The 14692-nt window shown below is 39.8% G+C and overlaps 4 protein-coding genes across 4 annotated transcripts; 1 reads left to right on the top strand and 3 right to left on the bottom strand. All coding sequences in view use genetic code 12, as the record gives it.

The window, feature by feature from the left end:
• Positions 1-1368: 1368 nt before the first annotated feature.
• Positions 1369-5411, bottom strand: ROA1 (Roa1p). Its single transcript, XM_064916580.1, has one exon. The coding sequence runs from the start codon at positions 5334-5336 to the stop codon at positions 1458-1460; it is 3879 nt and encodes a 1292-aa protein (XP_064775952.1). The 5' UTR covers positions 5337-5411; the 3' UTR covers positions 1369-1457.
• A 511-nt stretch (positions 5412-5922) lies between these two features.
• Positions 5923-6942, bottom strand: RJT20DRAFT_91788 (uncharacterized protein; the record flags this gene model as incomplete). Its single annotated transcript, XM_064921396.1, has 1 exon — positions 5923-6942. One exon carries the CDS (start codon positions 6940-6942, stop codon positions 5923-5925), a length of 1020 nt encoding a protein of 339 aa, XP_064775951.1.
• A 3489-nt stretch (positions 6943-10431) lies between these two features.
• HGT2 (Hgt2p) lies at positions 10432-12274 on the top strand. The gene has a single exon (XM_064916579.1). The coding sequence runs from the start codon at positions 10484-10486 to the stop codon at positions 12116-12118; it is 1635 nt and encodes a 544-aa protein (XP_064775950.1). The 5' UTR covers positions 10432-10483; the 3' UTR covers positions 12119-12274.
• A 527-nt stretch (positions 12275-12801) lies between these two features.
• SHA3 (putative serine/threonine protein kinase) lies at positions 12802-14199 on the bottom strand (the record flags this gene model as incomplete). Its single annotated transcript, XM_064918725.1, has 1 exon — positions 12802-14199. One exon carries the CDS (start codon positions 14197-14199, stop codon positions 12802-12804), a length of 1398 nt encoding a protein of 465 aa, XP_064775949.1.
• Positions 14200-14692: the final 493 nt, after the last annotated feature.

The raw sequence follows: 14692 nt of genomic DNA, 5'->3' as shown, positions 1-14692 counted from the left end.
CAGAAATACACGCTTCCAACTCTATTGGTATATTTACACATTATTTACACTCTCTTAGTACTATTACATTTTACCACTCGCCCACGGCCAACAACACATTTACCAAGCAAACCAAAGTATCCAGGGGATCCGCTGCCCAGAATCGTATAAACAAACAAACAAACAAACAAACATACAAACAAGCAAACAAATCAAATATTCAAACAAACAAACAAAAAAAAATAATCAAACAACAACATCCACAAACACATACCATCAGGGACTACCACATACAAATAACCACATACACATAACACAAACACACTTCTGGAACACCTTTTGAAACAAATATCATCAATCGGACGTGTACTTCCTGGCAAATCTACATAGAACATTATTTTTACCGTTTTTGCGACCAAATTCCACTCTCCCTATCTTCCCCTCCTTTAGCCCCTGTATCCCTCAAAAGATACCACCACCACCACCACCACCACCACCACCACCGACACCGAAACCAGCAGCAGCTCCACCGACACCCTCATAATACTACTGATTATCATCAACCCTTAATTGACATTAAGGATCACTCCTTGTCTATTTGTGGTAGTCAACTGCAGCAATGTGTTCCTCATGCATTCCACACAGGAAAATCGTAATGTGACGCCTTAAAAAGGAAATTATTGATTTACAAGATAAGATAGCGAACAAAAAAGAAAAAAGAGAGCCAGTGCACGTGACTTAAAATGAAAGTGGCAAAGAAATCATTAAATGGCGGCATGGATGTTACGGATTTAGCCGAATCGGTTTTAGTTAGTACATACCATTTGGGTGTGTCTATCAGTCCTCAGGCAATAAGATTGAATGCTTAACAATTAAGTATGAGTAGTGGTGAAGAAAACACCGCGTGAGTACGGGTTCCATCAAGGAATGTCATTCATGAAAACTCTTCGGGTTGGTTGTGGGCATATCTTTCAGGTAAATGGTGTGGCTGCGGCTTTGTTGCAATCGGATTGGGATAAAGAGCGAGGAAGTGCCTGAGACCCCCATCTCCCTTCTGTATAGTTTCTTATAATTTCTTAGGAATAACTATATCGGGGCTACCAACCACGTGCAATGCAACTCCTCCCATTGAGTTTGAAATTCGTTAAACAACCCATTAACCGAAGGTGTACGATGAAACGAATGATAAGATATTGAAATCGGAAATGCGCAGCTCGGAGATAATCTCCAAGGCAATCGCAACTTTTTTTTGCATCCTTTCAAGATGATGAAATACAGTTACAAGGTATCAGTTGCATATTATTGTGTTCGTATCGCTCTTCTATGCCATATGTAGTTGACTATTTTTAGTTACCATATTTAGCTGTACCATATTTAGTTGTACTATATTTAGTTGTACCATGTTTGGTTGTACCATATTTAATTGTACCATATTTAGTTGTTCCTTATTTAATTGTACCATATTTAGTTGTCCTTATTTAGTTGTACCATTTCACCCTGATATAAACGGAGAAGACAGCAATTAGTCTGTAGAGAACTAAACATGCAATTAAACCTCCGAACATTGGTCCTAAAGCGTTATCCAAGTTGTAGTACTCTAAAACTGCCTGCCCTGTGCTCAACGTACAATCTTCCAATCCACAGTCAAAGGACTGGTTAGCAAATCCCAATTTGGCACAGATTCCAACAGCATACTTCATGGGACTGATATAATTGATTCCTCTGAAGAAGCTCGGCATATTAAGAGACATGGTTCCACCCATGAAGATTGCCAAGATCACGAAGTTTGTCAACACATTCACTGCAATTCCCATGTGACTGAAACAACTGTTTATCATAATGCCTAGGGACTCACCACAATTGATTGAGACGACACCTGTTGCAAACATACTGAAGAACATTCCTGGAGTTCTAGGAAGACCGCACACGAAGACAATCATACTGCTAAAGAACAAGCATGGTACGATTTCAGTGGGCAATTCATTAATAAAGTATGATCCGCTAAACTCCAATACCCCATAAATCCCGTCCTTGTATTCTTGATAGAACAAATTTTTCTCTGTAGGGTATAAACTAATATTATTGACCAAACCAACAAAGTAGAGATTCAATACCTCTTGGATTAAACCCAATCTGTTACTGATGCCTTCCTCTGAGTTCCTCAAAGGAGCAAAAAACAATGTATGAATAATAGTCAAAAATATCGTCTGCCCAGCCCTCGAAATGACAACATCCTTAGCTCGGTACGATGTAAGTAGTTGCCGACGGATAATAGTTGGAAATGTTATATACAAGGGTAATCTCTTGTAGTAGTACTGGGGAATGTCGATTATCGAATGAGAGACTACTTGAGTCTCTACTCCCTTCTTACTCTTCCAATTACTTATCAAGCCTTCTATTCTGGCCTGAGAAATATCCATTTCTTCTCCCAAATTCTTACTAACAAGATCAAGAATATAATCGGCAATATTCATATCTTGTGGGACTTCATAGTTTAGACTCTTAAGATATCTTTCAATTCCACCTGAACTTCCATTGTAAACTACTTTACCTCCACGAGCCAATAAGAGAAGATGCCCAAACTTGCTGAAGATCTCCTGACTTGGTTGGTGGATAGTTAAAATGACAGTAGTCTTATTTTCCAGTGCCAACTTATCTAAAAGATTCAAGATATTGACCGAAGTTGTAGAATCTAAACCTGACGTTGGCTCATCCAAGAACAAAATCTTAGGCTTAGATAACAATTGGATAGCAATAGATACTCTTCTTTTTTCACCACCACTGATACCCTTGACATATTCCGAGCCAATGAGAGTTTCTGCACAGTCAGTCAAGCCAGTAGTCCTAATTAAAGAATTGATAATGTTAGGTATTTGAGCATGTTCTTCGACAGGTAATCTCAATTTTGCTTGGTAGTATAATGTTTCTCTTACTGTTAAATTGTGAATGAGAGAATTGTCATGTTGTGTAACATATGCTGAAACCTTCGCTAATTCTTCCGGGGTGATATCCTGGTAGTTGTTGAATTGAATCTGACCATTAGAAGCATAGGTCGATGACTTCGATAATCTGGAAGAAAGATAGTTAAGTAAAGTCGTCTTACCACTACCAGAGGGACCCATAATAACATTGACCTTGTTAGCTGTAAAAGTTGCAGAAATGTTGTCTAGCAAGACCTTGTCAAAAATTACCTTCCTCAGTATGAGGTGTTTCTTTTGAACTGTTAAGGTAACATTATGTACATTTACTTCGATGTCCTCGTTATCACGGTGAAGAGCATCTTTATCTTCTTCGTCCTTCACCTCCCTTTCCTTGCTAAGTCTATGGTCATCATTCTCCTCTCCACCAATTGTATTCTTTTTAGTTTTTGCCATTGAGACCTCAAAGTTCAAGTAGTAAAACGATAATGCAGCCATGACATTAAAGCCAATAAACCACACTACCAATATTCCAATTGGTTGCCCTATCCAATTCTCTGGATAACCCAAGATTTGTAATTGGTAATTACCAGAATACTGTAAGCACCGAATATCATCATCAGGGAATGAACAATCTCCCATCCAATCTGTGAACTGGTTGGAGGTAAGAGCTCCAAAGCCATACCAAAAGTAGGCCAAATACTTTGTCCATCTAACATATACTGGCATTGTTGCAGCGTTCACAAAATAGCCACACGCACTGTTTTGTAGCTGGTAGAACACGTTAACAACTAGAGCCGATATTGAGTAGTCTGGAGAGATAGCGAAGCAAAGCATGGTCGATGCCATACAAATAAGCTCCACCAAAATAGTTATGGCAACATATACGCCGAAGAATCTGGTATCTATACTTCCACCAGCTTCTTCTGACATACGGAGGCCCCACATAAAGTAGGTTATGCAAGCGAAGATCACTGCTGTAGGAAGATCTTCAATGAATAATTTCGCTAAACGACGGGATAGTATAAATCCGGATATACTGACATAGTGCTCCAGGTATTCTCTACGGAAAAATGCACCGTCAGACCCCCATAATCTCTCTAATTCGAAGTACATTGGACAGAAACCAACCACTTCAAGGACAACATAAAGTGTCGATGTAGTGGATCTGATACCGGCTAAGTCCGCTCCTGGTCTGAAGAAGATCCAACCAGTGGCTACCGCCAATAAAGCAGAACCCAAGTTCATTGAAAGTAATGACAACATATCGCGGCATGAGAGTATAAACGTTCTGTTAGTTAACACTTCAAGCTCACGCCAAAAGGATAACTTGTCTGTCTTATTCCTTTGGAATATCCTTAAATTGATTTCAAATTGTTCTTGTTCAGCCGTCCCAAGCTCTAGTTCTGGGTATTGAGTGTGAGTCTTCCATTCTCTAACCAAATTATTGACTCTCTGCACAGTTAGAAGTTCTTTTTCTTTTGATGTAGTATCCTTGACAGATAAATTCATGATATAGTCTATGAAATTGGAATTTACATTAGTTTCATTCTTTAGTATATCTAAGGATCTGAAGTAGTAGCCAGCAGTGGACAAGTTTCCATAATAGACGACACGACCGCCTCTAGACAAGAGACATATTTGGTCGAACAACTCCGAAATTTCTGGTCTTGGCTGGTGAATAGACAATATGATAGTGATTCCAAATTCGGGTGATGCAAGTTTCTTAAGGACGTGTATGAGTTTCAAAGAGCTGGTCGTATCCAAACCTGTGGTTGGTTCATCCAAAAATAATATTGATGGTTTGGATAATAACTGAATAGCCAATGAAACTCTTCTTTGTTCTCCTCCCGACAAACTCGTTGCATGGGATGAAAACGATGCGATTCTGGTGTCCCGAATAGAAGTGAGTTCCAACACGTCCAATAAGGACTCTATTAATTGTTGTTTCTCAAAATCGGAGACATAAGGTGGTAATCGTAAGTTGGCCTGAGTCTTTAGTGTCTCAAAGACTGAGAGCCCCGGTAAAAATATATCTGTTTGCAACAAGTAGGCATGTTTGATATTCGATGTCACATCCACTCTCTTATAAAAGACTGATCCTTGGAATCGAAGTTTCTTGTTTTCTACATTAACTCTTTGTGATATGGTGTTTAGAAGGGTCGTCTTACCACTTCCAGATCCACCCATGATAGCCATAAGCTGGCCTGACTCCAAGTCAAACGAAACGTCATCAAGGATCCTGGCCTGCAGTTGCTCTATACTTGCAAATGACTCTAAGTCACTAGTACTGTCCTGATGAGCATCCCTGTCACCCTTGTTACTATTAAATCTACTAATATTACGAGTTTCCTGGGCTTTCACCGATATGGTCAAATTTCGAACCAGAAGCCCCACCCTATTTTCGTGTGGGATCCGTAAAATGCTGGAGTCTATCATTAGCCAGCAAAAATATTGGCGTGTCCGCTATCTCATCAAGGGCCCTTGAATACCGTTAACTACAGCTGCAGAGAAACCGTTGCATTTAAATACAAAAAAATTTGAACCATTTCCACAATCACCAAATATTTATGCAGAGCCGAAGAAAAGCTGGCAGCGCAAATTAGCCCTAAACGGGATGCGGCAATTGGTTTGTACCACCTGAGTCAAAAGTTTATTAGTGATGGTGAAATTCGGAAGCTAGGTTCGGGCATATAGGCCCATGTATAACCGCACGAGTTCATGTGGAGCAGCAGGTGTAATCGGCTAGGGGGATTTGATTAGCTTTGAGCGGAATTTGCGCCTGCATTTTGTTTGTTTTCCAGGTAATAAAACCCTAAAACCCTAATACTCCGCAGGAAGGCGCAATCGTAGGCCTTAAAGTGATAACTCCGTGTAGTGGAAGATAGGAGTTAGAAGGTTGATGCCGAACGGCACGAATTATAGTTATTTGGTGCATACAAGTTCGAATTAGGATATAAAAGCTTAAATATAGCGAATTTCATTATTGATCGGCATTAATATACAATCTACTGAGTATTACTAATTACTTTTTGACAAGGGATAAACGGGCCAATTGCAATACCGCATCCTTGCTGTTGGCACCTCCAATGAACCCAGCGGCATGAATAAAGATACAGCCGTCGACGCCACTCTTTTTGCTCAATTCGTCATCTCTCAACCCTCTCAACTCTTCGGGTAAACCTAATCTGAATTCAAACGAGGAGGCGGTCACGGAAACAGTGGAAACTCTCCACTTTTCACTGGAATCCTTGAACAATACGAATTTTATCTCTCCCTGTGCGTTATTGTCTTTCTCAATAGCATACAAGTGTTCCTTCCAAGGACAGAATTGTTCTAAGACCAAGATCTCTCCTGAAGTGTCTACATTGAATCTATTGGCGAAAGCCTCTTCAACTATACTCTTAGCTGGCAACCAACCGTTACCGTAACCTTCTAACAAGCTTACAAACACTGTACCCATCAATTCACTGCTCTTCAAGAATTGAGCATCGAAGTCCTTGTCCGTAGGGTTTTGGTTCCAGGATGGGTTTAATCTGGAGACGATAGAAGGTAAAGTGATGTTCTTGTCGGTGAACTTCTTTGTAGCCTCGACTTCGGTTGGATAGTTACTAATACCATTATCATTAGCATCTAATGACTCAATAAACTCCTTATAAATCTTGTTATAGAGTAAGTCAATGTTTTTACTGTCCTTCTCTTCGTTAAGTTTCAAAACATGTTGGATAATTTCTTTTCCAAAGTGCTTGTAGACGAGGCCAGCAGAAGACAACTTAGTGCTGTAGTTTTCTGAGAAGGTAGTGTTGAATTCTCTTTGATGGTGATCAAAGAACTTGACTTGGTCATACTTGCCGCTAACATCGACGACAATATCACTTTCCTCCCAATCTTGGGGGTTTCTAGATCTCACCAATTTAGCTTCAGCATACTTAGGAAGCAATCTGAGCATGTACACGGCGAGGGACTCGTCGGCGTGAAATGAACCTGAGTGAGTACAAATTTGAACCATTTTGCTATCCAACTTAATCTTCTTGCTAGCGCTCATACTATACCTTCTTAAAACCGTTCCTATTATCATTACTTACCACCAACCGAATTTTTCACTATACACTCATTACATCTCGGATTTTTCTGCGATGGAAGGAAATTTCTCCATACAGTCCACATGAGTTTCTCCGGCCAATGGGCGCTTGGAGGTTAGTCAGAGTGAAAACTGGAATGGAAGCGATGTGAAGTTGTTGTTGGAGGTCTTCAAAAACTTTGATATGGCGGTGTTGGATATAGTGGTGGGTATATGCGTGTGTTCGTTAGGACTTATATATTCATAGAAGAGTTTGGAGAAACTTCGTTCTCTGTTTGAGAGTGGGGAAAAAATTCCACTCAGCTATTGTAAATGGAGGCTGCGAAACATAGGTATAAGACTATCTCGGAATTTTCCGCAAAAGTGATAATTATACTATCTACATTACAACAGAAAGTTGTTCATCAAGATAGTGCTCAAACAGCAAACGAGAGTATGAAAGAGACGGCATTCGTAAACTTCATTGTTTCTATTATGATACTACTTCCCCCCAAAAGTTCAAAAAAGCCATATTGTTCGATTCAGATGCTCTTTTGCACTGTGCTATACGCATATGCATAAACATCACTTAAATTCAACGGTTCTTCTACTCCATCGTGATTAATATGGTCCAACTCTATTCGTTAATGCAAAGGTTAGTAAAATCAAGACAGCCTTCCTCCCTATTTGGTCATCTTTTTCTGCAGATATCATCCAGTAGTATCTAGTATCAAGAAAGAGGTTGTAACCACTATAAAGCCCTCTTCTTCAATGAAGATGCTCAACTGTTGAGAAAAATGTTGCATCCCATAATCGGTCACGCCACCTCTTAGCTCTTCTTTTCTACTTCAAATCAAGTTTATCCAGTGCCCAGAACCAGTGATAGCACCAGACAAGCATTTAAACGTTGTGACCTCATCGGGTAGCAAACCATTAATCCATATATTGAGTACGTCTGATTTCTTACATATACGGCCAAGGCCATTGTATGGAACAATAAATTCTGGGGGGAAAGGGCACTTGTTCTCCTGAACGCTCAAAACAATTCTCTATTGATAGTTGTTTGTGTTCATAACCATGTACTTTAATAATGGATTAGTAGTGTACTCTTATCTGATTTCCCCATATCTGAAATTGCAGATAAACATGCGGAGAATCCGAATTAGTAGTACCACACACCCTTTAGAAATCCTTGTGGGGTGAGTGCCATTTATTGTTGGTAAATGTTTAATAAAAAGGGAAAGGCCCAGTCTTCAAGCTATATCACGGTTGCGAATGGAATAGGAAGTCTCTACAGAAACTCAGATATCATACTGAAAGTTGCACGATAGCCAACCTAAGAATGTTCTTTTTTTTTATACTTTGTCTACTTTTCTATTCTGACGTCATAGCTTAAGATCTCATAATTGATGAATAGATTCAACACTACATGGTTAGAAGTAACGCAAAGGCATACTTCGATGTCTTGATTTCTTGTGTTTGGATCTACGGACACGAAGGAAATTAGACACCGTTATTCACAAAATATGGACACGAAGGATTTGCAGGCCCTCTGTTCCTTGATTCCTGTATTACAGTTATTCGCGGTTATATAATTTTTGGTAAAATTTTTTATTCCACGTCAACTGCCGCCAAGCCCAGTAAGTTATTCCGAAAAATCTAACGGGCATACTATAACTCACGGACTTTCGGTTGACACACCCAATAATAAGAACAAAAAGGATAATCTCCACAAGGGATGGTTGACTTATCGATATGTGTCACCACCGGTCGACGACTACTCATCAGGAGTCGGGGAAAAGTGTTCTTGTAAGACAAATAGAGGAGAAAGGTGACTTTCAGCTATGGAAAAAAATATCCGGATGCTATTGTTGAATGCTAATTGAAAAGAGCCGGTTTTACGTGTAAAAGTATCCACTTTTAGGTAACATTACATTAAATTGCCCCAGGAATTTGCAGACATAAGCCAACAAAGTCTAAAGCCCTTCTTACTCTGGTAGATGCCGTTCAGAACAATAAGCCGGGGAAGCTACTTGACGACTAGTGAGGAGTAGAATAATTAGGCAAGAGCTTTTTTTGCTATATGTTAATTTCAAATTTGACCCTTTTATGTCCTTCTTTCGAAATCTTAGTCTCGATAGACCGGTAGACGAAAAATAGCAAGCATCCTAACACAACATACATCATTGCACAAACAAAATCCCTCGTGTGGTTAGTTTGACTTCTTTCACTTCCTTTTCTCCTCAGGAGAGACAAGCACAGAGCGCGGGGTTGTAAGAATTTCCCATAAATTCGAGCATGCAATAAGAGGTAATTCGTGAACGGAAATACTTCAAATTTCGCCGAGATCCGGCAAGTTCGGAACTTCTTGTGGAATAACCGTAGCAAAAGAAAACAGAGACGATATTGTTCGGATAAATAATTCATTAATAATTAGACAAATTCCTGCTTGCGGCATATTTTTTGAAAAATTTTCTTGTGCCTGTCGTGACACAAAGATGGTATACAGAGAAATAGTAAATTTAGGTTCTTTAGCATTCCTTGTAGTTTTCAGAGGATTGATTTGTATATGTGCTATTGATATTTATTGAACTACGCTAACTAGGAGAATTAACGATGGCAACGGTAGCTCTCCTGTGGCATTGTAGAAGTTTAGAATAGTACTCTAGTATAACGATCATGCACCTAAAATTTTTTTAGTCGTGTCATTATCATGCAGACACAAAATTTCAGAAGCCAGTAGGCGAACAAAGAAAAAATATGGAAGAAATATGGCTGGGGGGACATCAGAAGCTTAGCGTAGCAAGGGCTAAATCTCCGTCTCCCCTGATGGCATCTGGACGTAGAGATATAGTATTAAGTAGACAAGGTGACAAAATGAACTTAATATTACTAATATTGAAGTCACTGCTTTTAAATCTCGATCGAGTAGCTATGTGGATTTGCCCGTGGGGGAGGGATGATGCTCGCCTTCCACTGTAGATGTATCTATGGGGTAGTCGCCCAAATATCGGGCTAAAATTCGTAATAGGCCAATTTAATAAGCCGCGTTTTAGGTTTAAAACGTGATACGGTCACAGAGGAGTAACTTTTTCGTGCTGGGTTGCTACTCCGTATGGAGACTTTTCTGGGGATGTGGGATGATATGCACCTTGCTGTCTCCCAATTCGGGGCTAGAAGTGACTTCTCCAGCGGTCCCCACGCAGTCCGCATGTAGGATCATCCGGAACAATTGTCTGCATGAAAAATACCCCAAGACTCTGCATAGATATTTTATATTCGGAAAATTGCCCCGCAGAGACAATAATATTTCGGAAGGTACAATGATATCTCAGCTGCAACATCCCAAAAAAAGCACCGTCTCCATCAACAGTACGGTGTCAGTCCCCAAGAAGTTTACCATTGTCGGGCAAAATGAAAACTATAAAAGCAGGTCAGTTTCTCCCGTTTCAAAGCACTTCTGAATTTCTTCTCTGTCAATTACAATATCATCGCTACATATATAGTAACTTCTAATACTTCAAAAATGGGTTACGAAGAAAAGTTAGTTCAACCTGCGTTGAAATTTAGAACGTTTTTAGATAAATTACCAAACCTCACCAATGTCTACATCATTGCTTCTATTTCCTGTATTTCAGGTATGATGTTTGGTTTCGATATCTCTTCGATGTCGGCCTTCATTGGTGAAGCTGACTACAACAGATTCTTCAACACCCCAAGCTCTACCATCCAAGGTTTCATCACTTCCTGTATGGCCTTGGGTTCCTTCTTTGGTTCCATTGCTTCTTCTTTCATTTCTGAACCATTCGGAAGAAGAGCTTCTTTAATTTTGTGTGCTTTCTTCTGGATGGTTGGTGCTGCTATCCAATCCTCTTCCCAGAACAGAGCGCAATTGATGATTGGACGTATCATTTCAGGTTTCGGTGTTGGTTTCGGTTCTTCCGTTGCTCCAGTTTACGGTTCTGAATTGGCCCCAAGAAAGATTAGAGGTTTGATTGGTGGTCTTTTCCAATTCAGTGTTACCTTAGGTATCTTGATCATGTTCTACATCTGTTACGGTTTACACTTCATCAATGGTGTTGGCTCTTTCAGAATTGCATGGGGTATCCAAATTGTTCCAGGTTTGATTTTGTTCGTTGGTTGTTTCTTCATTCCAGAATCTCCAAGATGGTTAGCCAAGCACGGCTACTGGGACGAGGCTGAACAAATCGTTTCCTTGATCCAAGCTAAGGGTGACAGAGAAAACCCTGACGTCTTGATCGAGATCTCAGAAATTAAGGAACAAGTTTTGCTTGAAGAGAACCTCAAGTCTTTCACTTACTACGACTTGTTCCGCAAGAAGTACATCAAGAGAACTTTTACTGCCGTTTTTGCTCAAATCTGGCAACAGTTGACTGGTATGAACGTTATGATGTACTATATCGTCTATATCTTCAATATGGCTGGTTACGAAAACAACGCTAACTTGGTTGCTTCCTCCATTCAATACATCTTGAACACTGTTGCTACCGTCCCAGCTTTATACTTGATGGATAAGATTGGTAGAAGAAGATTGTTGATTGGTGGTGCCATCTTCATGATGATCTTCCAATTCGGTGTCGCTGGTATCTTAGGTAACTATTCTGTTGCAGTTCCAGGTGGACTTCCAGGTAACCCAACTGTTAGAATTAGAATTCCTGATGACAACAAGAGTGCTGCTAAAGGTGTCATTGCTTGTTGTTACTTATTCGTGGTTTCCTTCGCCTGCTCTTGGGGTGTGGGTATCTGGGTCTACTGTTCTGAAGTCTGGGGTGACTCTGCTTCTAGACAAAGAGGTGCTGCCGTCTCTACTGCTGCCAACTGGATTCTTAACTTCGCCATTGCCATGTACACTCCATCTTCTTTCAAGAACATTACTTGGAAGACCTACATTATTTACGCTTGCTTCTGTCTTGTCATGGCTGTTCATGTCTACTTCGGTTTCCCAGAAACCAAGGGTAAGCGTTTGGAAGAAGTCGCACAAATGTGGGAAGAGAACGTTCCAGCTTGGAAGTCTACCAAGTGGCAACCACATGTTCCATTGTTATCTGACGCTGAGTTGGCCAACAAGATCAACGTCGAACACAGGGAGGAGCCACTTCACAGTCCAGCTTCTGGATCCTCTGCTGAGGAAAAGGTCTAATTGTACATGCCCAATAACGACTTGTAATAGATCGGGTGCTTTGTCACCGTTAATGTTTTTTATGACTCTTTCCAGATTCTATGGAAATCCTATAATTCTCCTCTCTTATTCTGTTTATTATTATTTTATACATCTTAATTTACGAATCTAGATAATCCATCAATTGTGTGTAGTCATCATCATGCTCGGATTAATGCTCAGTTGACGTCTGCATTGCTTCCGATGATGTCACTGGGGGAAAAAAACTTCGATGATCGAGGTTTGGATGCATACTGACTCTGGCAGAAAAAGAAATTCCCATTCCGTCCCAATTAGGCATGCTCGAAATGTGCTGCCTGAGCACATCCATTTTGGGAAGATGTCGCATTTTCAAATCATCCCATTTATAGGGAGAAACCGGATAATCGTACAGACATTGGATGATGGTCGCAAAGATACGGAATCTAAATTTTGCAATTACTTTCACCACCTCCAAGGGGTGGAGTAATACATGGGAATCAGGCTACCATGAGAAAGCGTGTGATATTCGTAACTAAATAACTTTTGTAAATATAGAAAGTGGGAAATGCAATACGGAAAGGAACCAAAGATGTAGTATGGTGGGAATAGTAATATAACGGAGAACTGAAGGGTGAAAACTAACAAGCAATCAATGCTGAAAGTCTTATGACAAGGAAAGATTTTTAGACACAATTGAAAGTCTTTACTTGTTGCTGTTCGCATTGTTCCATGTAAACCAAGCTGTTCTCTGGAGTCTCTAATGCTAATACCTGCTTGGGGTACTCTTGTTTGTAGTAATGACAGACGGAATATTCGTCTTCATCTCCACTGAGTTCGTCTCTGCAGTTCTCTTCGCTGGAAGTGTTAACAAATGAGTTGCAAGCCTCTGTTTCTGGAGGTGTGTTCAACTGAGTGTTAACTCTAGTCTTTGTATGAGTAGACTTCTTCTTAAAGTCATGGAAGAAGTCACATTTGATGATCTCTTTGTATAATTCTGGTAATGGGATTCTGTCGTTTGGGTTGATCTGGAAGATTTTGTCTAACAATCTGTTAAACTGGAATGAAATTGGTAAGATTGAACTTAAGATGTTCTTGTTGTTGTCCAACATATAGCTTCTGAAAACATCATTAGAACCGTGAGCTTCATTGAAGGATGCAATAGGCCAAGGGTTTCTGGCACATGTAACGTTAATAAATAAAACACCTAATGACCAAATATCTCCCATCAAGGTAGGGAAGTATTTAGAATTAGATTCTGTAACTGTGGTATTGTTAATTTCAACAGACTTGTACTGCTTCATGTCAACAAGTCCGCGAATGACTCTATTGGTATTGTAGTTGGTGGTTCTTTCAGGTGCCATGTAGAAACTAGATCCTCTACAAGCATTGCAACAAATCAAGTTTGAGCTCATAGCTAAACCGAAGTCGATTAAGACGATGTGAATTTCATTGTAGTCAACAAGTGGCCATGCTGATTTTCTCTTGTAGTTCTTATTGTAAGAAACCATGATGTTTTCTGGCTTCAAGTCGCAGTGATAAACACCTTGCTCTTGACAGTAGTCAATGACTTCGACTAATTGTAACATGACATTCTTCATCAAAAGTTGTTTGTGGTGTTCTGGCTTGTGGTTTAAAAAGATTTGGTTTTCAATGATGTTGTTAAATAAGTCACCTTGTTCGAAATAGTCCATTAAAATGACAATGGCAGTTTCGCCTAAGTTCAAGACTTTGTGAATGCTGATGACGTTTGGATGTTGGTGAACTCTTAAGTGTAATGCAATTTCCTTGAGGAATGGACAGTGTACTCCGTCTTCTTGAATCAAGTTTAAGTCGATTTCCTCGGCCACAACTCTTTGCTGAGTTGCAAAATGGTTATATATCTTCTGTTGAATGTATTTCTTGTTCTCGTTAGAATCTTTGGAACTTCCTTGTTTGCTTGGAGGGTCTTTTAAGACCATTTTGGCTGCGTATTGAATGCCGGTAGTAATGTCTTCAACAAGGTAGATTAATCCGTAAGTACCTGCACCAATCTTCTTAATGAACTTCAAGTCGTCGTTCATCATGTAACCGTCCAAGTACATATGAGGATTGCGAGGTGGTTTTGGAACGTATGTGTTGTGCACTGAAGTCTTAGCTTCTAATAATGGTAAAATATTTAAAGTCATTTTCGAAGTGTGCTGTGAATATAAATGGCTGTGAAATAATTGTATGTAGCTAATGTATTGAATGGATGTAAATATCAATGGATGATGAGTAAATCTAAAACTGTTCAATTATCGATAAGGATCCTTGGGAATATATATATGTAATTATTTGACACCATCGGAAATTTGTCCCAACCACCCACAGACGTAAATACAATCAACTGAATCATCGTTACCTGCTCCTACAGAATGGTGCCAGGTGATTTTTTAGGGTAATCAAGGGACAAGCAAAATCACCCTGCGAAAAAATATGTTATGTTCGCTCAGTATATTTTTTTTATGGCTCCATAGTACACTGGTAGGTTAACCCAAACTGCAACTGGCAGATGACTCGCAGCCATAGCCGTATTCCATTCTTCCGTCACATTGA

The sequence above is a fragment of the Scheffersomyces xylosifermentans genome (assembly GCF_036884685.1).
Source record: "Scheffersomyces xylosifermentans strain CBS 12540 chromosome Unknown RJT20scaffold_2, whole genome shotgun sequence".
NCBI lineage: Eukaryota > Fungi > Ascomycota > Pichiomycetes > Serinales > Debaryomycetaceae > Scheffersomyces > Scheffersomyces xylosifermentans.
Note: the sequence above shows the minus strand (reverse complement) of the source record. Positions and strands in the feature narration are given on the sequence as shown.